Here is a 24445-nt window from a genome sequence, read left to right as displayed (position 1 = left end):
CATGCAGGAAAGGTTGAAAACCACAGTCCAGTGCTATGCTGGACTGTGAGATGTAAACAAGGGAAGAGGAGGGCTGGGGAACCGGCTCCGTGAACACAGCACACAAGCATAAGGAACAGAGTTTTCCAGAGCTCACAGAAAGCACAGAAGTGTGCAGCAAAGACAGGTTCCTGGGCAAGCTTGCTAGCTAGAGAAGCCAGAATTGGCAAGCTTGAGGTTCAGCAGACAACCTTGACTCATAAGTAAAGAGGAATGAAGAGACCTGACATCAACTTTGGGCCTCCAAACAACCCACACATATGAACACACATACACACTACCACACACATGCAAAAGAAGAAAAAGAAATGAAAGAAACAGACAAAGAGAAGAGAGGGAAGAAGGTGGGGAAGGGGAAAAGAGTTTATAAAGAAGGGCTTCATGGTCATCTGCAATCGCCTACAAGAATGTGTAGGGAACCTTGTGGTGGTCTGAATAGGAATGGCCCCCATAGGCTCATATATGTGAATGCTTGGCCATTAGCGGCACTTCTTGCCAGGGATTAGGAGGTGTGGCCTTGTTGGCGTAGGTGTGGCTTTGTTGAAGGAAGCATGCTGTTGGGGGTGGGCTCTGGGGCTTCAAATGCTCAAGCCAGGCCCAGTGTCTCTCTCTTTCTGTCTGTATCTGTTTGCCTCCCTCCTTCCCTCTCTCTTCCTGCTGCCCGAGGGTTCTGAGGCAGAACTCTCAGCCCCTTTTCTAGCACCATGTCTGTCTGTGTGCTGCCATGCTTGCCACCATGATGATGGACTAAACCTCTATACTGTAAGCCAGCCCCAATTCAATGTTTTCCTTTAGAAGAGTTGCTATGGCCGGGCGGTGGTGGCGCACGCCTTTAATCCCAGCACTCAGGAGGCAGAGCCAGGCAGATCTCTGTGAGTTCGAGGCCAGCCTGGTCTACAGAGCGAGATCTGGGACTCCTGTCTCAAAACCCCTCCCCCTCAAAACAAGAGTAGCTATTGAAGCTCACTATGTAGTACAGGCTGGTCCAAATTCAAATGGATCCTTCTATGGAAGCCTGCAAAATGCTGGGATTACAGATATGAGTCGCCTGTAAATTCCACCACTTCAGAGAAGCATAAACTTCAGACGTGAATTATTTTTAAAAGAATGCTAATCTACAATAATATGCAAATTATAAGTTTGTATGACCAAAAAATGGGGGTGGGAGCACATGACTAAAAAACTAGCACACAAGACAACACCAGCCAGGTGTATCGGCACACATCCACAATCCCAGCTTAGTGTCACAGCTCTGAGGGGAGAGGTCCCCTATGGAAGTGTCACAGCTCTGAGAGGAGAGGTTCCCTATGGAAGTGTTACAGCTCTGAGAGGAGAGGTTCCCTATGGAAGTGTTACAGCTCTGAGAGGAGAGGTTCCCTATGGAAGTGTTACAGCTCTGAGAGGAGAGGTTCCCTATGGAAGGGTTACAGCTCTGAGGGAGAGGTTCCCTATGGAAGGGTTACAGCTCTGAGGGAGAGGTTCCCTATGGAAGGGTTACAGCTCTGAAGGGAGAGGTATCCTGGCAGTCGGGAGCCAACGAATCCCACAAAGTCACAACACACAACAAACCTCACACAAGAGATTTATTAGGACAGAAAAACACAGGAGGGGGGCTGGCTCCACCCCAGCAAGCAGCAGGAACTGAGCAGAAGACAGGCTTATAGAGGGTCTCTGGGGGGCAGTTTTCGAGGCTGGAGATTTCCAGGGTGAGGATTGGTGAGATTTCAGCTCAGGGATTGGTGGGGTTTGGTAAGGTTTTTTTCACCCAGAAGTGAGCAAGGACCTCTCCCCTACATCAGCTCTAGAGAAGGGGAAGTGGAAGGGATAAGGAGGTCGAGACTTGGCTATATAGTCAGCTTGAGGCTTGCCTGAGCTGCACGAGACCCTATCTCAAAACACGCGCCGGGCGGTGGTGGCGCACGCCTTTAATCCCAGCATTCGGGAGGCAGAGGCAGGCGAATCTCTGTGAGTTCGAGGCCAGCCTGGGCTACCAAGTGAGTTCCAGGAAAGGCGCAAAGCTACACAGAGAAACCCTGTCTCGAGAAAAAAAAAAGAAAGAAAAAAGAAAAAAAAAAGGAAAATACAAAAACACCACACACACACACACACACACACACACAACAACACAAACAACAACAGCAACAAAACAACAAAATACCAAGCATAATACAGAAAGGTCTCACCAATCAATAAACATACAAATGAAAACCATTCTACAGAAATGAACACAACAAATAAGAAAAGAATATTCAAAGGCAGAGAAATACAAAAGGCCAATCAATATACCCTTGAAAATACAACTGATACCACTAGGAAAAGGAGGAGGAGGAAGAGGAGGAGGGGGAAGGCGGCAGGCAGGCAGGCACGCTACTTGGTTATCAGACTAACGAGAAGGAAAGACAGGTAATATAATACTGGATTATGGGGGGGGGGACATACCACTGATACAAACTTCCTTAAAAAAAAAAAACATAATGTAATACATGCAGCTCAACAACAAAAAGACAAACAACCCAATTTAAAAATAAACAACCAAGGGTCAGAGAGATGGCTCAGAAGTTAAGAGCACTGACTGCTCTTCCAGAGGTCCTGAGTAACTCTAAAAAATAAATAAATAAGCAAATGAGCAAGCAAGCAACATAAAGCTGCCTCAGGGAGGTTCCTGCATCTAAGTACAGCACTACCCGACTGAGACAGGAGGAGACCTACAACTTTGAGGCCAGCCTCGGCTACATAGTTAGTTTAAAGACAACCTCAGTCTACATATAGAGACCCTGGCTCAAATTAAAAATGAAAAAGTAAGTAAGTAAGTAGATAAATAAACGAGTGAGTAAAGTGAGCCGAGGGGCTCCAGTTCAGCGGTACAGCACTTGCCTGGCGTATATGAGACCATGAGTCCCCCCTACACTGGAGGGGAGGGTTACCACATTTTTCGGAGTTTGGAGGCAGGGCTGGGGGCTGTAGTTCAGCGCTGGAGTGCTCACCTAGCAGGGGCTCCATCCCCACCTCTGGGAAAAAAGGTCAACGAAACCACCAAGAGTCATTAGGGAACTGTACACCAAAACTAAAATTAGATACTACTTTCATAAGCATTAGAATGGCTTTTTAAATTTCATTTTCAATTTATTTAGCGGCAGGGAAGGGCACGCCCATGCCGTGGTGCTATGTGGAGGTCGGAAAACAACTTTCCTAAGTCAGTTTTCGCCTTCCACCAAGTGTTTGTTTTTGTTTTTTTGTTTTTCGAGACAGGGTTTCTCTGTGTAGTTTTGCACCTTTCCTGGAACTCGCTTTGTAGACCAGGCTGGCCTCGAACTCACAGAGATCCGCCTGCCTCTGCCTCCCAAGTGCTGGGATTAAAGGTGTGTGCCACCACCACCCGGCTCTTCCACCAAGTGTGCCTGGGGTCAAACTCAGGTTGTCAGAAAATGTCTTAACCACTGAGCCATCTAGTTGAACCCAGAATGTCTCCAAGTCTTTTTTCTTTCTTTTTTTGAGACTATGTAACTCTGGCTGTCCTATAACTCACAATGTAAACCAGACTACCTCCCAAGTGCTGGGATTAAAGGTGTGAACCACTACAACCAGCTTTAAAATATATATATATATATATAATTAAAGAAGATATGGAGAAACTGGCATCCTGATACACTATTGGTGGAAATGTAAAATTGATGTGGTCACGTGGTCATATTGGTTAGGAAGTTCCTCAAAGTTAAACACATAATTACCACATGACTTAGCAATGCTAGGTATATATCCAAATAATTGAGGGGGATAATCAAAAAGGGTACCCAAACTCATGATCATGCTTACTCATTGCAATACTGTTTCTAACAGCCCAAAGGGCCAATGCCCATCAGGTTAGCGCACTTGTCTGTGGCCCAGCGTGCTCAGCCCCAGCACCTACACATGGTGAGCACCACAGAAGGCGGACACAGACTTACATATTTAACTGGTTAGACTGACAAGGGAAGGGAAGGCTGACTGAAGCTCCTGGCTGCTGGGGAGGGAAATGGTGAAGCTGCTTAACGGGGACTGGGATATTTTCCTAGGGTGAGACTGTTTTGCAGCCAGATAGAAGTATTAGCTATATAACACTGTGAATTATGCCACAGAATTGCTCATTTCATGTGGAATTTAAATAACCTCAATTTAAAAACAACCCAACAGCATCCTCCTTAGGTCCAGGACTGCCATGGCACATGTAGGACCCATTACCACACACAAATCCCAGAACACTCTGGAAACCCAGGACAGACTACAGACCGCGATAATCCACCCATTACAAATGTCCGTCATAACTAGGACAGGACTGGGGTAGGGACTGGGTGTGGTGGGGCACACCTGAATACCAGTATTTGGGAAGCTGAAGCAGGAGGATGACAGCTCAGAACCAGCATATGCACTTGCACACAGCGCGCGCGCGCACACACACACACACACACACACACACACACACACACACACACACTCGGGAAGCAAAGGGAGCTTACTACTAAATTCTGTGGCTAAAATAAAACTCCACAGCACTGTAGTTGGGAACTTTGGTTCCCACAGGAATAACTGCTGAGACTACTTTTCAGGTTATAAGTTACATTAAAATGCAAATATATTATAGACAATAAGAAGGTGATTGCTGTTTACTGGGTTTTTCCACTCTCTCCCTTCCTTCCTTTCTAAAATAGGGTCTCATGTAGCCCAGGCTAGCCTCAGATTCACTAGTCAAGGTTGATCTGGAACTCCTGATTCTTCTGTCTTTAGCTCTACAGTGGTGGAGCTACAGGCATGTGCCACCACATCTGGTTTATTGTGGTCATGGGGATGGAACCCAGAGCTCTGTGCTCATGCTAGGCAAGCATTCTACCTGTTAATGCTACATCCTAAGCAAAATTTTGTTTTGGGCCTTTTGCTTGTTTGGTTTTTGTTATTTGTTTGGTGGTTGGTTTGATTTATTTTTATTTTTTTATTATTAGGTGAGTGTGTGTGATGTGTGTGCATGAGTGTGGCGGTCAGAAGGCAATATACAGCGTGTCTGTCTTGTTTCCTCCAGCTTGTCCTCACATCTTCCGTCATCATGATATGCTAAGAACTAGGAAAGTATCATAGGCATGAGCCCAGTCATCTAATCATTGTCCTTGGTCTCCTCGAGTCAGGACAGCTTTCAGTTTTTCTTTAGCTTCATGTCCTCGGTCCATCTGATGCACTGGTCAGCTCTTTTCTTCACCGTCCCCCAATTTGAGTTTGGTTTCTCACAATTAGTCTGGTGACACCTTCTGCACTGCATTACATCAGGAATAATCAACCTGAGTTGTTATCGGTGGTGGGAATTTTGACCGTTGAATTAAGATTGTATTTGTCTTGTTATTTCTCTTTCCACACTACTCTGCTTTCCCACTCCAGTAATAAGACAGCATCTGGTCAAACTCCTTAGAAATGAGTTAACAAAACGGTCCCTCACTGAATGGAAGAGGAATTAGAGCCTTACATCCTGGAAGGATGGATGACGGCAGGATGGAGGGATGGCTTGCAGGAAAACAAATATAGGACTGTGGTACTGGGAGGTGACATATGCCTGAAACCCCAGCACTCTGGAGGCTGAAGCAGGATTGTGAATTTGAGGCTATCCTGGGTGAAAGCGAGATTCTGTCCTAAAAACACACCAGCATGTGAGGACGGTTAGCACAGAGCCTGATGATCTGAGTTCAAGCCCAGACACGGTGAAAGGCGAGAACAACTCCAACAAGGTGTCCACAGACCCATCCCCACCCTGACCCTATACCTGCTCTGTGGCACATTCGTAAGCGCGCACACACACACACACACACACACACACACACACACACACAGTACAAATTAAAAATCTAGAAAGAGCCAGATGGTGATGTTTCACACCTTTAATCCCAGCACTCAGGAGGCAGAAGCAGGAGGATCTCTGTGAGTTCAAGGCCAGCATGGTTTACAGATCATGTTCCAGGACAGCCGTGTGTGTGTGTGTGTGTGTGTGTGTGTGTGTGTGTGTGTGTGTGTGTGTGTGTGTGTGTGTGTGTGTAAATTCTAGAAAGAAAGCTCTTCCCAGAGCTCTGGTCAAGATGGTGCTGCAGAAAGACAAGAAGCCTGGGAGATCAACTAGGAGTTTTGATTTGGTCCCTGCTCATCCAGCAGAAGGTGGAATGTGGAACAGTTTCTATGGGAGAAGATTAAAGTCAATGAAAAAACTGGAAATCTGGGAAATGCTGTTCTCAATGAAGGCCTGAAGAATAAAATCACAGTTGTTTCTAAGAAACAGTTCTCTAAAAGGCATCTGAAATACCTTACCAAGAAATGCTTAAGAAGAATCTTGGCATCTGACAAGGAGACTATGACCTTCATTATTTCCAGGTCAGCCAAGATGAAGCTGGGTGAGCGTCTGAGGACTATTTGGCCTTTGTTCTTTAATAAAATGCAAGTATGCTACAGAAAGAAACCTAAAAACAGACTTCAATTATCAGTGAATCAAAATCATTGTACTCTAAAAAAATTCTAGGGGAAAAATATCTAATTCATTCAGCCACGCAGACCAACGCTGCAGAACCCAGGCTTCCTCTGACCCACCCTCCCTTCGGCCCCCAGAGCCACCCTCCCTCCCCTGTCTAAACCCCAAACCTCACGGCATGGCCTTTAAGGACCTCAACAATCCGTTCCTAGGGTCTCTGTTGTTAGTTTCACCTCCTACGACAGTCCCTCAAGAATCCTCTGTGCGGAGGGGTGCCTGCCGTTCCTGAAGTGTGAAGGACATGTGCTTCTAAGGAGACAGGAGACAATGCAATGCCTTTGGTATGCTGGTTCCTTTTTAAAAATCATTTTTGATTTACTTATTCTAGGTTATGAATGTTTTGCATGTACATATGTACGTGCCCATGTATGCTGGTGCAGGAGGAGGTCAGAAGAGGGCACTGGATCCTCTGGAGCTGGAGTTCCAGATGGTGTGAACCATCTCTGACATGTCACTGAAGGAGCAGGGCAATGCCTCAGCTCAAGCTCAATCTCCAGCCTCATCTGTTCTCCCTGCTGTGGTTTCCCATCAGCCAGTAGTCACTTCTCCTTTCTAACATGAGGGGCTTCCTGCCAGGAGCAAAAAGTGACCATATATGCAGAACCTACACAGAATAAACTATTTAATATGGAAGTAAACCAAGTGACCTAGAAACCATTATCTAAACGCCACCCCCTCTGTCTCCCCGTGAGTCAAAAACATTTGAAATTTCCTTCTTGGCCTCTTGTCACGTTATTTTAAAGACTAGCTGCTGGTAGTGATAAAAACCCTCTGGATAGGCCCTGTCTCTCTCCTGGTTAACAGGTCTTTGTGCCTTTTTTATCTCAGTCCTGTGAAGCCACTATGAGGCACCATCCCATCTCTCCTTTCATATCCTGCCCCCATGCCTCCCAGATCTCCCTTGAGCACTATCAGACAGACAGTCCTTTAGTACAAAACATTGTTCCTAAATTATGTCCCAAAGCAGACAAAAAGAACACAGAGTTCCACATCTATTAGCTGACAGAGAGCCTGCTGACTAGTCAGTGTGCCAAAAGCCGTCTGCCTCTCTCCTGTAGCTTTGGGAAAACACAAAGAGAACTGTGCTCCTATGTCTGATACTGCTTCCCTCCAGGACTCAAAGAATTAGGGCATCAGAGACATTTCCTCTCCATAAACCAAACAGAAAGAGTTGTCTCCTCTTAGCACACACTCAGTCGTCTCCACTTTCAGGCAGGCAGTGCACATGGTCAGCAAGCGCCTTCAGGTTCTGCAGTCACTAAAGGCGATGCACTCCATCTTGGATCTGCATGCCAAGATGACAACCCAGACTGAAAGGAAGACCTTCAGTATTATCTTCCTGCACTGGATCACACTCTACAAATGAGTTTGAAGAGCCAGATCCAATTTCCAGGTGTGCAGATGTCTTGCGGTATGATCTCTAGGCGGCTCTTTAATCTTTCTGTACCTCACTCAGTTTTCCATCCTGGAAAGCAAGGATTATGTTACTGGCTTCCCCTTGAATTCGGACTCTTACTGTTGCATGAGAATATTTATGTTTCTATACATTGAGAAACAATCAGGACTTGGAAAAATCGGACTATCAGTACAAAGGGTCGCTTCTGTCAGAGCCATACAGAAATGCACAGGAGAACCCAGAAGGAATCCCTAAGACAGTGATCCCTCAAAGAGTCACTCTGACATCCCACTCCACAAACCACAGGCCTAAACCAAAGCGAGAAGCAGGACCTTCAGATGCTAGATGTTCAAGTCATTGTTTATCGGGCTCGCAAGACAAAAGCCCCACTTCAGACCTGTAATCCTTACCAGTATTGTTATTTCACCTCAGTACTTAACTTTAGCACTCACTTCTTTTTCCCCCTCCCTCTCTCTCTCTCTCCCTTCCTTCTTTCTGCCCAGGCTGGCCTCATACTCATGGGAATCCTCCTGCCTCAGATCAAGTACAAGTATTTAATGGCATGAGCTGTACATTAAAATACTTATTCAATGTTTATCAAAAAAGTCTTCCCTAGAAAAGTTACTTGTAAAAGGCTGCCATGGAATGACCCTGCCTCAGTTAGGATTACTACTACTGTGATAAACACCATGACCAAAAGCAATCTGGAAAGAAAGGGTTTATTTCATCTTATAACTCTCATGTACATACTCCGTCACTGTGGCAAGTCAAGACAGGAACCTGGAGGCAGGAACTGATGCAGAAGCCATGGAGGAGTGCCGCTTATTACCTTGTTCAGCCTGCTTTCTTATAGCACCTGAGACAACCAACCCTCAGATGGCCCAGCGAGCTAGGCCCTCCCTCACCAATCTAGAAAAGCACCTCAGGCCAATCTGGTGGGAGTATTTTTTGAATGGAGGTTCCTTTGTCCCAAATGACTCTAGCTTATGTTGTCAAGTTAACCAAAATTTACCTAGGACAGTCCCTATGGTTAAGTTAGGACAAAGGGTAACAAAAGTATGACATGCAAGACAATGAAGACAAAAGGCTGAGGCTCTAGCTCAGAAAAGTGCACAGGCTGAGCTCAATCTCTAGTACCACCCACAAGAAGGGGCGGGGCGGGAGGGGCGGCTGGAGAGATGGCTCAGAGGTTAAGAGACTGACTGCTCTTCCAGAGGGCCTGAGTTCAGTTCCCAGCACCCACATGGTGGTTCACAGCCATCTATGAGATCTGATGCCCCTCTTCTTGAATGCAGTCATACACACAGACAGAGCACTGTATACATAAGTAAATAAATCTTTAAAAAAAAAAAAAAGGAAGAGAAAAAGAGAGAGAAGAAAGAAGAGAAGGAAGGAAGGAAAAGTCTAGCCAAATTCAGTAGCACATAATCTCAGCTCTTCAGACACCTCTAGGAGTTAAAGGAAGAAGGATTATGGGAATGAAGACAGTCTGGGTTATGAGACCCTGAGGAAGGAGAGAGGAAGGGAGGGAGGCTGACCTGAGACAGTGTTTGGCAAGGGCTGGGGAGGCTCCGTGAGTACAAGTGCTTTGCCCTGCAAGCATGAGGACCTCAGTTCAGATCCCAGCAACCGATGACAGGCCAGCGGGGCGATACACATCTCTATCTCTGCAGACAGGTAGGCTCCCGGGCTGTCAGTCTAGCAAATACCAGTAAGCTCCAGGTTCTGGGAAAGACTGTCTCAAAAAAAGGGGGTCAGAGAGGTGGCTCAGTGGTTAAAAGCATTTGCTGCTCTTACAGAAGACCTGGGTTTGGTTCCCAGCATCCACAAGGTAGCCCAAATTGTCTCCAACTCTAGTTCTAGGGGATCCAGTGCCCTCTTCTGGCCTTAACAGGCACTGCATGCACATGGTGCACTTACAGGCAAAACACTCACACATTAAAAAAAATAAACAAATCCTTAATATAATAATTAATAGCCTAGAGGTAGTGGTACATGCCTTTAATTCCAGCAGTTGAGAGGCAGAGGCAGGCAAATCTCTGAGTTCAAGGCCAACCTGGTCTACAGAGCAAGTTCCTGGCCAGCCTGGGCTACACAGAGAAACCCTATCTTGAGAAACAAACAAAAGCTAGAAAGCAACAGAGAAAGATGCCTGACATCAGTCTGTGAATGTGTGTGTGCACACGCTCAAATGTGTGTGCACAACCTGTGCTTATGTGAGACACACCTTTACAATTTTGTTTAGTTACTGGCATATTTCTGAATATAAACATTCAAAGAGCACACCTAAGTGGAATATTAAAATTCAGAAGTAATAGTCACAGGGACTATAGTCTAGCTACTTGGGAGGCTGAGGTGGAGGATCACTTGAGTCTATGAATTTGAAACCAGCCTGGATAATACAACCAGACCCCATCTCAAACCATAAACAAATAAAAATAAATTAAAACTCCACTTGGAAACTTGAAAAGCCTTTCTAATTATCACTCTCCACTTGCCTCCCTTTCATCTGTGGCTGTTAACAACAAGGAGGTTTCCAGCACTGTCTGGGCTCCCCACAGACTGAGTCTCTCCTTTGTCTCAATAAACATTCATCTTGGGTACCAACTTGATGCTAAATTCCATTTTGTGGCTATACCAAGTTTTAGCCCCTAACAGCACATGCAGTGGCCAGCAGTCTGCTCAATACTCCATTTGACATTCATCACCATTATCCACATTATGAATCTCTCTCTCTCTCTCTCTTTTTTTTTTTTTTTTTTTTTTTTTTTTTTTGGTGAGTTTTAAAAAATTCTACTTATGGGGGAGACATGCCCCAGAATCTGTATGGAGGTCATCGGACAACTTGCAGAAGTCAGTTCTCTCTCTTACCACCATGCTGGTGCCAGGGATCAAACTCAGGGCCTCAAGCTTAGCGACAAGCACCGTTACTGCTGAACCACCTCGCCGGCCCTGCTGTTTGTTCTTTGAGACAGGATCTCAAGTAGCCCTCACTATACAGCTGGAAATGACTTGAATTTCTGGTCCTTCGGCTTCTGCTTCCTAAGTGTCGTTACAATTTGTATACTGCCTAACCAGGCTTCCTATTATGAATCTTAAGGTACATTTTAGCTCCTGATCAAAATGTAGCATATTGCCTTGAGAGATGAGTGGCGTACAGGTTAGGTACCATTCTCTGTGACTGAATCCTACAGCTCCTGACTAACCTAAAGAGGAAAATCACTAGACACGTAAAACAGAGAACTGTGCTCAGTAACAGATCTACAGATCTTGGACATAGTTCCTGAACTACTAAATAATGTCTACTTTATGTTACTTACTGTGAAGATTTAGAGAGTATTAAGGGACTTGAGAGGTGGCACTTCAGTTGAGAGCACTTACTGCTCTAGGAGAAGAGAGCACTTACTGCTCTAGGTTCAGTTCTCAGCACCCACACTGTGGCTCACAACCACCTGTAACTCCAGCTCTGGGGAACCTGACGCCTTCTTCTTGCTTCCATGGGCACCCACACACATGAAGCATTCACACAACTATTACACATAAATTGAAAAAAAAATTTTTAATTTTGAGAGTATAAGGCCTAGGGGCTGGAGAGAAGGCTCAGTGGTTAACAGCACTGGCTGCTCTTGCAGAGGACCTGGCCTTGATTCGCACATCCACATGTGGTTCACAGCCATCTGTCACTCCAGGCCTAAGGGATCCAATGCCCTCTTCTGCTCTCCAAAGACACTAGGCACGCAAGTGGTATACAAATATGCATGCAGGCAAAATACCTATACACATAAAATCATAATAATAATTTTAATTTTTTAAAGAGTATAAAGCCACAGGGCAGTGGTAGCACCCGCCTTTAATCTCAGCATTTGGGAGGCATAGACAGGTGGATCTCTGAGTTTGAGGCCAGACTAGTTTACAGAAGGAGTTCTAGGACAGCCAGAGCTACACAGAGAAACCCTGTCTTGAAAAAACAACAATAAGCCGGGCGTTGGTGGCGCACGCCTTTAATCCCAGCACTCGGGAGGCAGAGCCAGGTGGATCTCTGTGAGTTCGAGGCCAGCCTGGGCTACCAAGTGAGCTCCAGGAAAGGCGCAAAGCTACACAGAGAAACCCTGTCTCGAAAAACCAAAAAAAAAAAAAAAAAAAAAAAGAAAAAACAACAATAAATAAATAAATAAGAGAATAAGAGTATAAAGCCAGATGTGGTAGCACATACCTATAACCCCAGCATTTAGGAGGAGGAGTCAGGAAGATGAGTTCAAGATCATCCTCTGGGCTCTCCAGTTACATACCGAGCTTGAAGGCAGCCTGGGCTCTGTGAAACCTTGTCTTCAAAAAGACATCTTGTTTATGTATTTATAAAATATATTCTGCTAAAGCATCAAAAGGAAGCATCTCCAGGGGTTGGAGAGATGGCTCAAAGGTTAAGAACACTTACTCTAGCAGAGGAGCCAAGTTACCAGCAACCAAATTGTGGCTCACAATCATTTATTATTCCAGTTCCAGGGGATCCAATGCCCTCTTCTGGCCTCTGGAGGGCACTGCACACACATGGTGCACATACACATACGCAAGCAAACATACATAAAATAAAAATAATTTAAGTAGTAACTCCATTTGAGAAGCTGAGGCAAGAGGATTATGAGTTCGGGGCCAGCCTGGACTATACAGGGAGGAGACTTTGTTTCATAAAAAATAAAACAACCACAAAAAGCATCCCCTCCTTTCAGGCTGGAAAATGAGCTCCACTTTTAACAGAGCACAATGGTGAGCAAAGACAGAAACGAAGAACTGGGTGTAACTGTGCATACTCAGTTAATAGGACATAGATATTTTATTGCATATTTGCACTTGAAAGTAAAAAAATCAAAGATCAGTGTTCTCCAATTGGGACCAAGGGGAAATGTTATAAACATCCAAAATTAAACACAGTCTAAAATTAAACACAGTTCAGAAAGATCAAAAATCTTCTATGTTTTTCATATATTAATAATCCTCAAGGATAAAGGAAATTTAATCTTCACATTCTAGTCACAAACATACAATTCTGAATGTGCCTGCAAGCACCCAAGAGCCAGAAGAGGCCACGGTGGATGGCATACAAGGGTCTGAGAGAAAGACCAGAAAAGGACCTACAGCCTCCCCTTCCCCACAGCAGAACCCAGAAAACACTGAGGCTTGAGGCTGCGGAAACCAACGGCTCCCACTTGCCTCTCCTCTAGGCAGCACCAAATGGAGCCTGCCAGAGCCAGAGGATCGGAGAAATTCACCTTTCAGCTCAGCACAGCTGCGCCAGCCAAGTCACTCCATAAATGAGTACTTTCTCGAGCTTGGGCAGAGACCTTTCAGTGGACAGGAGTCAGTAACTGGTCAACGAGCTGAGAAAAATGGACTTGACTGCTCAGCTCTCAACAAGACATCTGTATCAAGCCCCACAAGGCTCAGGGAACATCAAGGGGGTGGGGGTGGAGTAGAAAAACAGTTATGAGCTGAAGGATGGGGCTCCATAGACACAGTTCAGTTAAGAGCACTGGCTGCTCTTTCAGAGGACCCAGGTTCGATTCTCGGCACCCACATTGTGGCTCACAACTGTCTGTAACTCCAGCTCCAAGGGATCTGATTCCCTCTTATGGCCTCCACAGATACTGCGTGCATGTGGTGTGCAGACATACATGCAGGCAAAACACTCACACACATAAAAGAAAAAGAAAGGAGGGAGGGAGGGGGAGGGGCAGGAGAGGGGGAGGGAGGAAGAAAAGAACTGGAAAATGGCAAAGAATGCTCTATGCCGTCTTCTGAACATGACATGGCTGTTGCAACCATGGACTCAGAGTACCTGTGGTCACCTCCACAGATCAAGGCAGTCAAATGCCACTGTGGATGGTGGAGAAACACTAGCTGAGGTGATATAGCAAGTGATGGCTGCTGGGGGGAGGGGATAATTTGGGATTGTGACCACTGGTGGGTTGTTCATACAGGCGGCACTAATTGGACTCAGTGGGTGATTTAAAAAAAAAAAAAGAAAAAAAAAAGGAGGCCCTGAATGTGGGAGGTCAGTGCTGGAAAGACCCAGGAGGCTCGGAGTGGGAATTGGGAATGCAGTAGAGTTTTGAGATAGTGTGTCTCAAAAACAAACAGCATGGTGAACAGCAGCTAAGCAACGACACCCAAGGCTGTCCTCTGGCCCCCACATACATGTGCACATGTACACAGGCACCCACACATACATAGCACACACACAACAGATGTGCTATTGGGGGTTAGGAGTGTAGCTAAATGGTTATGTAACTGTCCTAGCATGCCCTAGGTTTTATTCTTAGCACAAGGAAAAGAAGTACCATTTGAATGAAATATTTTGTAATATACGAAAGGTCTCCCACATTGTCAGCAGTATACAAGGCAGGGTCCTGATGTCCTCGTCTACAACGACAAAGAACTCTCACTCACCCTACTACAGCAGAGCTGTGAGTCAATGACCATTCCTGAGAATACAGCACTGTAGAGAAAAACCCTCAGCACCAGAACCCACTTTAAGTAATTCATCTTAATTACTTAAAAGTTAACGGAAGTTAAAATGATTGGCCAGAGCCAGGCAGTGGTGGCGCACGCCTTTAATCCCAGCACTCGGGAGGCAGAGGCAGGGGGATCTCTGTGAGTTCGAGGCCAGCCCAGTCTACAGAGCGAGATCCAAGACAGCCAGGACTGCTTCACAGAGAAACCCTGTCTCAAAAAAAAAAAAAAAAAAAAGATTAGCCAGGCATGGTGGCTCATGCTTGTAATTCCAGCACTCCAGAGGCTGAGGCAGGAGGATTGCTACAAGTTTGAAGCCTGTCTGGGCTACAGAATAAGCTCCCATCTCAAGAAAATAACAAAACAAACAAACAAACAAACAAACAAACAAAAAATCACTTGAAACACGTGTTGACAGGGACTAGGTCTGATACATGAGGGATGATTTCTGAGAAAGGTCTCAGCAAAGCCATGGAACAAGCTGGATGTTTGTGAAGAGGCAGGACAACTCAATCCAAGAGTCCTGGAGCACGCGCCTGTCTACAGCACTGCCCAATATACGCTAACAGACTTCTCCTTGGACGCCCTGTAAAGTCTTCCTGGCTCTGAATCCTAAATCACACTATCCCTTCTGCCTCAACTAGACCATCTCCACTAATGCTTCACCAGCCCAGAACCACAGAACACAAGGACTGGAGTGGTTCTTAGATATCATAGTGCAGCTCCATCTTACTGAAGCCCTGGGCAATCGAGTCTCCAAGGTATCTGGGCACAGGACTATAACTCAACACACCTAAATTTCTTCATATGCTCCTCCCAACCATTATGCACACTGCTTATAAATCAGTGTTCCTACCACCCTGCTCTTACCTGTATCCATCGCCCGATCCAGAAGACTCTGACTCGGCCCTGTTGACATCTCTTCGCTGCCCTACATACTTTCCGACCATTCTGTCTTTTGTGTTCCTTCCAATTACATGCCTTCCCTTTTTTCTTGGTTTTCTTCTCTTTTTTCCTTTTTTGTTTTTCAAGACAGGGTTTCCCTGTAACATTTCCCTATTTTTCAAACCTTCCTTTTATTTTATCTTGGTTTTTTTGAGACAAGGTCTCACTATGTAGTCCTGGCTGGTCTGGAACTTCCTCTGTAGACCACAATGACTCCCCCACTTAGGGCAGTTCTCTTGCCTCAACTTGCTAAGAGCAAAGATTACCATGGATGCCACCCTGCCCCACTTCAAGCTCTTCTTTAAAATTCGTATTTACTTATTCGTTTCTTTTTATTTTCTGAATTTGTGTGTGTATGTGTGTATGAGTGCATGAGTGTGTGCAGACACACGTTGAGGCCAGAGGTCAATGGCAGGCAGGCTCCTCAATTGCTCTCTACCTTACGTTTTGAGACAGGGTTTCTCACTGAACCCAGCGTTCACCAGCTGACTAAACTAGCTGGCCAGCAAGCTCTGGGGATCCTCCAGTCTTACAGGCCCTGTGCTAGGGTTACAGATATGTGGTACCATACCTGGCTTCTTCATATGGGTCCTGGGGATCTAACCTCAGGTCCTCACCCTTGTGTAGCAGACATTTTGCTGACCGAGTCTCCTCCCCAGCCTCGGCACTTCATTAACGACTTTCCATGCCCTTCGCTGATTTCTCCCTTCCCAAGAATTCTATAGCATGTAATAGTTTACCATGAAATCCAGCACTTGTAGTCTATTCTCCTGGACCTGCCCACCTGCAAATGCTCTGTAAATAGCTCTGTTCACTTATTAGCTCTGCCTTGTGTCATGTTTAACCAGACTTAACATTCCCCGATAGAAGGAGTATGGTCTTATCTGCACACACAAAAAATAACAGCTGCCATATTTTTTCACTATTACCATATTTTTAACACTTGTCATAAGTTGTATTAAGTCCTTCACATATTGTGCTTCATTTAATCATCCCAATGTTGTTACTGATATTCTTCCTATTTTAGAAAAGAGGAAGCAAAAGCCTCTTTGTTCAAGTCAGCCTGAAGTTGGGGAAAATGAGGCTGAGATTCAAGCTAAATTCTATCCCCCAAAGCTGGCACAAAGCAGGCTGCAAACAATACGTGTTGCATTATCCCACCACTTAGTTTATGCTGGTCTTACCATCGTCAAATGAAATAAAGAGGGTAGAAACCATGCCAGGAGCCTGAGGAGGTAGACTGGGGTAAGGAACTACCTTTTTGATTAGTGCCCATCGGTTGAGGTTCAGTGACTGACTGTGTAAGTTCAACACCTTTGAACATGCCTAACAGCTTTTGTAATCCTTCTCACACTCACCCCAAAAGTCACCTACTCTCCAGCACACATGCTCCCACATGAGATGAATGCTACAACCCTTCTGCACGTACTATCTCAAAGAGGACAAAAGGGTTAAAAAAAAAATTTCTCAGCTTCAGCCAACATTTATCACAATTGTTGACCTTTTTCAGAGCTGGCCACCCTGCTCTCCAGTGTAACACTCAAACGTCTCACTTATTAATCACTTCAGCCTTGTGATTGAGGGAAATGGCATTTCCTCCACTTTACAAATAAAATAATGTTCAAATAAAAGGCACTGTTAATCTGAAGTCACGCGGCCAATGGCTGCCTCTGACGGCACATTCTGGGTCGCCTGACTATTCTGCTGCCCAGGAAGACACTCACAGGTGGCATCTGATTTATCTTGGTCTCACTGGGCTAGAATTAAAATTATGGCAAAAGTTCCGGAATAATTTTCATTTATTGAAATTCACCGGATACATGTCAACCTTATACGTTCAAACACCTCTCCTCCACTCATGTGCAAAGTGCCACGCACAAGGTCGCTTCACCTTCCCAAGCCCCAACATTTTCATCCTTAAACAAAACTATTGGTAGTATCTATTCAAACAGTAATAGCCTGAGAAGTGATCACAAGATACAGTCGGCACTGTCTACCATTGGATGGGTGCCTGGCAGGTGTGGGTTCCTTTCATCTGCATCCCCACAAGCCTCGGGGTTCACCCACTGCAGCCACGCGACAGGGTGTCGAGGAGTCCAGAGGCCAGCAGGCGACCTCCAGGGTCCCCAGGCCCTGGGCCCAGCACGCTGTCATACCTGCATGGAGTCGGCGCTGACGATCTCGCCGCCGAGCCGCTGGCCCAGCTGCAGAGCCAGGGTGGACTTGCCAGTGCCCGTGGCCCCGAGAATCACTACAAGTGGCAGCGTTCGCTGCAGGCCCCGGAACCCCGAGCTCCCAGGAACCGCTCGTGCAGCCGCCGCCGCCGCCATCTTGGAGGGAATTGCGCCTGCGCCGAAGCAGCTGTCCCCATGGCAACACTCAGTGCGCCGGCGCGGATCTCCGGCTCCGGAGGGAGGGTTACAAAGGAGGAGGAAACTGCGGGACAAAGGTACCAAGCTGGCGAGGTTTATGACGTAACCGCCTTCCACTAGCTGGGATCGACTCAACCATTTGCTTTCTCAAAAGAGAGATGGCAGGGCGTCTAAAATATTTCTGTCTACATTGTGTCCATGCGCCCAATTCGTTTTCTTCGTAGCATTAATTCCAGTATAAAACTGCATAACTGGCCTAGGGTTTATTGCCCGAGTTCTACTACAGGCTGTTAGTTTCACAAAGACAAGGGGCAAATTCTGACTAGATTATTGCTGTATCTTCCATGCCTAGTAGAGACACTCAATAACGATTGAGTGGACAGAGAAAAACGACTTGCCTACTAATGTTGGAGCGAGTAAGCTCAGAGACTGGCATTCTTCAAAGTCAGACCTGTCCTGTTTTCAGGCAAGGGCATGGCTCTGATGTTTTCATTCCACAGTCCTTCAGACACAATCAGAAAGCAGGACAAAACTTTCCATCGGCATTGCCAAAGCCGTCAAGAGATAGACTAAGAACAAAAGAACAAGCCGTGAACAACAGCCCACAAAATTAGAAGAGGAAATGGGAGACAAAACAAAACAAAACAGAAAGGATAAAGCAGATTTAAGTGAGGAAAAGAAAAATTAGAGCCAAAGATGACCAAAATTCAGAAGATTGCACACAAACCCTTTAGGAAATGGCTTTAGGGGGTCCAGTGAGATGGCTCAGCAGGTGAAGGTGCCCGCTGCCAAATCTGATGACCTGAGTTCAATCCCCAGGATCCACGTGATGGAATGAGAGAACTGATGCTCACCTCTGTGTACACAGACAGACAGACACAAGCAGACAGACACACAAAATGAATTTTTAAATCAATAAAGAATGCCTGTGGACTCAGACAAACCTGGATTCAAATCCCAGCTCTCAGACTTACCAGCTGTGTGACCTTCCATGAACATCACTTTTCTCCCTCTTTGTCTGAACATTGAACCCAGGGCCCCCTGCATGCTAAACATGCACTCTAGCACTGAGCATACCTCCAGCCCCTTCCTTCACCTCTTAGCCTCACCGATTCTATCTTTCAATTCCTCTGAGGATTGCCATAAGGGAAAAATGAAACAATGTCTGGAAAGCGCTTGCTACAAATGCCCTGGCACATAACCGCCACCATTTGTGGAACAGTTTGTTTGTATTATTATAATTGTACAATCCCATCTGCCTCCCCAGAGAAGTAACAGCAGAAACCTACGGGCAGAGAATGTTTCAATAATGTGCAAAGATATTGAATACCCCGTCTGTAGTAGTTCTGCCCAACCTCTATCTAGTTAGGCAGTTCAAGGGGTCTGAGGATGCGGGTTAGTGGGTAGAGCATTTGCCAGGTAAGCATGAGGCTCTGGGTTCAGTCAGCACGTGGGACAGGGAGGGGGACATGAATGCTTTTTCTCTGAGGCTGCTTCTGTCTAGCTCCCAGGTAAAGCCAGAATTCCTTGTGTCAAAATAGTGTCCCCCTGAGAAATCCAGAGCATATGACTGGCCTGCCTAAAACGACTGCCATGATATTTTCAGTCGCTTGAATCTCTTTAGGCAAAATGGCTACTCTTGCAGAGCTAGGCTAAACCGTGTAGCTACATATATTGTTTGGGAGAGCTCCCGTTCCTAGTTCTTGGTCCCTAGTACCTCCTTTACTCAATCCAGGCTATTTTGATGAAAAGCCTTGTTCTCTCTAATTTGTGGTGCCCGCCTGGGGCTGGGTTTAAAATGGAGCTGTGTGGCCACATATTGGCAGACACTCTCACATGATGGTTGTTAACTGTAGAGCCTTTGCCTGGAGACTTTCAGAGGGTATGGTTACCATGACAACCACCAGAAAGATGGCCGGCCGGAGGAATGATGCACATAAAGAGAAAGGGGGGGGCTGATTTCGTGATGACAGTCTGCCGACGACAGACGATGCTCACTCACAGACGGGCCAGCCCCGTCCCAAGTCATCATGACCAGGTGACTGTTACCAGAGGAAGAGAGAAACAGGAGGGTGGAATTTACCACCGAGAGACCAGAAGAGGAAGAGGCTGGTTACCAAGGCAACTGGAGAGAAAGGAATGAAAAAAAAAAAAAATAGGGCTTCACCACAGCAGCAGAAAATTGCTCCTAGCCAAGCAACACGGGGCTGTTGCTATAGAAACAAGGAGAACAGGGATCCTGTAGACCATGGGGAGAATTATCACTGAAATGCTGAGCAGCAAAGACTCCTAAATCAGAATGGAGCCTGTGGTCCAAAACAAATGAGGAGCAGTGAGAAAAAGCACAGCGCCGCCGTTGTTTCCATTCACTGCGTTTCTGCTGGTCCTGCCGAAAGAAAAGAAGGGCATTACCACCCCCTCCCCCTTTTTATTTGTGGTTCTACTGTAGTGATCTTCTGAACTCTGAATTACACTAAAGACAGTTCCTGAAAGATATCCTGTAATTCGAAATTCTAATCAGAGGCATTGTGTTCAAGGGAAAACTAGGAAATGGAAGTCTATGACCAGGAGTTGATAAATGCTTCTGAGACAACAGCAGCATAAAGCCTTCGAACAGGAAGCATTGCAGAGTAATAAGGAAATAAAAGAAGGCACATGGGGAGTCGGGAGAGCTGTTTGTACTCGTGCCCAGGTATTGAGCTTGACCCCTCTCTTCCATGAGACCAGATGGGAAGAAACCCACTCTGTTCCGAAAGGAGGCTCCAGAGAAAAGAATATGTACATCACTTGAAGTGTATGTACTACCCCAGGAAGAAAGGCTGCTGCAGAAGCCCACCTCTAACATACTTCATGTATCAGGATCAGACTATAGCAAACAAAGAAGTCTTAGAGGGTTTTTGTTTGCTTGCTTGCTTGCTCGTGTGGTGCTGGAGAACAAACCCAGTGGGTTCGTGTTTTCTGGGAAGGCACTCCGCCACCAGACTAAACCCTCAGCTGGGAAATCCTATTTCTGTTTGCTTATTTCTGAAGCAGATTCTCTCTACTTAGCCGAGGATGGCCCTCCACCATCCTCCTACCTCTGCCTCCCAAGCACTGGCATTAGAAGCATGAGCACCATGGCAGGCTTTCAGAGATCGTATTTTTAAATTGGGGTTGGTGGCACATGCTAATAATCCCAGTGCCTGGAAGTCTGAGACAAGAGAACTGTCATCAGTCTGAGGCTAACCTGGACTACATAACAAGTACCAAGCCGGCTAGGTCTGCCTAGCAAGATGTGGTTTGGGCACTCATGCCTGTCCAAAAATGGAAATCCTAGTTTTAAAGGCAAAAATGCCAAGATAGGTTGAGTTCGGAAGAGTAAGTTAGAAACCTAAGAATTAGCTGGGCGGTGGTGACACACGCCTTTAGTCCCAGTATTCGGGAGACTGAGGCAGGTGGATCTCTGTGAGTTCTAAGCCAGCCTGGTCTACAGAGCAAGTTCCAGGACAGGCTCCAAAGCTACACAGAGAAACCCTGTCTTGAAAAACCAAAGGAAAAAAAAAAAAAAGAAAGAAAGAAACATAAGAATTAGGTTCTAGGGGTTGGAGAGATGGCTCAGTGGTTAAGAGCATTGGCTGCTCTTCTAGAGGTCCTGAGTTCAATTCCCAGCAACCACATCACAGCTCACAATGGTCTGTAACTCCAGTTCCAGGGGATCAAACAGACATACATGCATGCAGGCAAAAGCATTAAAAAAAAAAAAGAGTTAGGTTCTGGGAACACCCAGGCTACTTGGAAGATAGTGATTCCTTTCTACCCTTCTGAAATATCAAGGACAGCCAACCACCTAATTTTCACAGTGTGTGTGTGTGTGTGTGTGTGTGTGTGTGTGTGTGTGTGTGTGTGTGTGTGTGTTACCCTGGGAGAAGGTATACAATTAGGCTGGATCTCTCTGTACCATTCTCACCTTCCTTAAAAAATCAAAGACTGAAGCCGGGCGGTGCACGCCTTTAATCCCAGCACTCGGGAGGCAGAGGCAGGCAGATTTCTGTGAGTTCGAGGCCAGCCTGGTCTCCAAAGTGAGTTCCAGGAAAGGCGCAAAGCTACACAGAGAAACCCTGTCTTGAAAAACCAAAAAAAAAAAATCAAAGACTGGTACACAGGGTAGGGTGGGCATGGGGAAATGGCAGAAGGGGAAAGGGAGGGAGAGGGGGGAATCTAGGAGAGGATCTCATGAATGTTCATTGCATTGTCTCCAGTTCTCTTATAGTTTTGATGGGGGGGCAGTGGGTGTGGGTGTGGGTGTGTGGTCCACATATATGTGTGCAGGTACACAAGAACATCTGTGGAGGCCAGAGACCGACCTCAGATGTCTTCCTTAGTTACTCTCCAGCATATTTCTTGAGAGTCTCTCATTGAACCCGAGGTCCACTAGACTTGGCCAGCAAGCCCCGGGACTCCCCCTGTGTCTGTTGGCATTACGGGCACATACCACCATGCTCGGTTTTTTATGCAGGTGCACAGCAAACACCTTCCCGATCGAACCATCTCCCCAGCCCCCAAATAATCGATGTGTTTATAATTTGGTGGGGGGGGGCGGCGCGGGGCGCGGGGGATGGGGGAAGTATAAGAAGGCAAAAGATGAAGCCAGTAGAGTAGAGGGCTCATCTAAAGCAGATCATGTAGAAGATGTAAATATTTAAGGTAGAATTCCGGAGGATAGTGTGGTGTTCAGAGCAGAGCAGAAAGACCTGGGGTCTTTCAGGTAGAAAGCTGGGTCAAAAGCAAACACACCGGGCAGTGGTGGCGCACGCCTGTAATCCCAGCACTTGGGAGGCAGAGCCAGTCAGATCTCTGTGAGAGTAGGCCAGCCAGGACTACACGGGGAGACCCTGTCTCAAAAAAAAGTGGGGGGAACACTAGCTTTTTGATACAACCCAAGTTACCCTGCAACTCAATCCTACACATCCCAAAGAAAACATATTTCCTCAGGGAAATATTTCATAATAAACTCAGGGCCTAAATTTACATCTAATAGCCGGGCAGTGGTGGCGCACACCTTTAATCCCAGCAGAGCCAGGCGGATCTCTGTGAGTTTGAGGCCAGCCTGGGCTACAGAGTGAGTTCCAGGAAAAGGTGCAAAGCTACACAGAGAAACCCTGTCTCGAAAAACAAAAAAATTATCTAATTCCTAGAGCTTCCATAAGAGATTACCATTAAACAGGTGGCTTAAAACAGGAGAAATTAATTTTTTTACAGTTCTAGAAGCCAAATATCTGAAGTTAAGCTGTCTGAAGGCCACGCCCTTGTGTTCTCTCTTTTTGCTCTGGGTAATTGCCTACAACTCTTCATGGTCCCAATATCTGTCTTTTTTTACACGGGTTATTTCACCTCTTTCTTTTTTTTTTTCTTCCTTTTTTCAATTTTTTGTTGTTGTTGTTTTTCAAGACAGGGTTTCTTTGTGTAACCCTGGTTATCCTGGAACTAGCTCTGTAGACCTGGCTGGCCTCAAATTCACAGAGATCCGCCTGCCTCTGCCTACTCAGTGCTGGGATTAAAGGTGTGTGCCACCATCACCCGGCTCCTCTCAGTCATAGAATTTGCTCCAGAGCACACCAGCATATTCTCAGAGGAATATGTTCAGCCCTGTAGGAAATCTGTACAATCAGGGTGGTGGAGAGTCAGAATGTACAGACCCATCAGAGGGGCTTTCTCATCCTATTCTCATGGGTGTTTCAAACTCTCTCATTTGTCACCCTTCTCTTTCTCTTGGATGACATTCTAGGACTTACATATCTTTATATCATTGTGAGTTTCAAGCTTGTGTCTTCCATTGAAATACTTTTAAATTTTGTAGTATGTTTTATTTTTTCATTGTGTGTGTATGCATGTGCTATGGTGTGTACGTGTGAGAAAGGCAGAGGACAACTTGCAGGAAGAGTTGGTTCTCTGTGTCCACCTGGTGGGTCCAAGGGATAGAACTCAGGTCATCAGGTCTGGCAGCAAATATCGCAAATATCTTTACCGGGTGAGCCACCTCTCCATTGAGATCTTGTTTTGGATTTTGGTTTGTCATTTGAGACTTGGTCTTACTGTGTAGCTCTGGCTGGTCTCAAACTAATGGTAACCCAACTGCCTCAGTTTGCCAAATGCTAGGTCAAACCCTTTCTTAGACTGTATCTCCAGCTTTCTGTGGCAGCTTCACTTTGGATTACCCCATCATCTCAGTCTTAACGTGCTCCAAACCACAGTCAGTTTTCAGTTTCTTGCCTTGACTTCCCTGTCTCTGTGAGTGAGTGTGTGTGTGTGTGTGTGTGTGTGTGTGTGTGTGTGTGTGTGTGTACATTGCTTAGGACAAAGGTGAGAACTTTGTGTATGCTAAGCAAATGCTTCTATTGAATACATCCCCAGTTCTGACTTCCCTTTTAGAGAATTTCAGGAGGATGTTTGCTTCTAACAGGATCCCTTAAGAAACCTCCTGTGACTCTAATTTGTCAAAATGAGAGTGCTTGGCTGATAAATTGGACCAGATTGCTCCCCTTTACCTAGATCTGATACAGACTTCTAAATTTGTTCTCCAGTCTATTCTCTGATCCCAGAACATCTTCCTTTCCAAGTATACTTAAATACACTGCCTGTACTAGGACTTCATTGATGAGATAGCCACTGACGTTC

At 45.9% G+C, this 24445-nt stretch overlaps 1 protein-coding gene and 1 pseudogene across 4 annotated transcripts in view; one reads left to right on the top strand and one right to left on the bottom strand.

Moving 5' to 3' along the window:
- Trit1 (tRNA isopentenyltransferase 1) overlaps positions 1–17803 on the bottom strand; it is a 46088-nt gene extending 28285 nt beyond the window's left edge. For 2 of the 4 annotated variants that reach the window (XR_013049314.1, XR_013049315.1), the window contains exon 1: positions 17576–17773. Coding sequence is in view for 2 of the 4 variants with exons in the window: in XM_042271826.2 (XP_042127760.1) it covers positions 17576–17749 (174 nt within the window). In the remaining 2 variants the exon portion in view is untranslated. Of the gene's footprint in view, positions 1–17575 lie in introns of all 4 variants that reach the window. The other 2 variants (XM_042271826.2, XM_076564978.1) reach the window with 2 other exon arrangements.
- On the top strand, positions 6129–7937 carry LOC102909858 (ribosomal protein eL22-like 1 pseudogene; annotated as a pseudogene).
- Positions 17804–24445: the final 6642 nt, after the last annotated feature.

This window comes from Peromyscus maniculatus, chromosome 2 (genome assembly GCF_049852395.1).
Source record: "Peromyscus maniculatus bairdii isolate BWxNUB_F1_BW_parent chromosome 2, HU_Pman_BW_mat_3.1, whole genome shotgun sequence".
NCBI classification, from domain to species: domain Eukaryota; kingdom Metazoa; phylum Chordata; class Mammalia; order Rodentia; family Cricetidae; genus Peromyscus; species Peromyscus maniculatus.
This window is presented reverse-complemented; position numbering and strand designations above follow the sequence as displayed.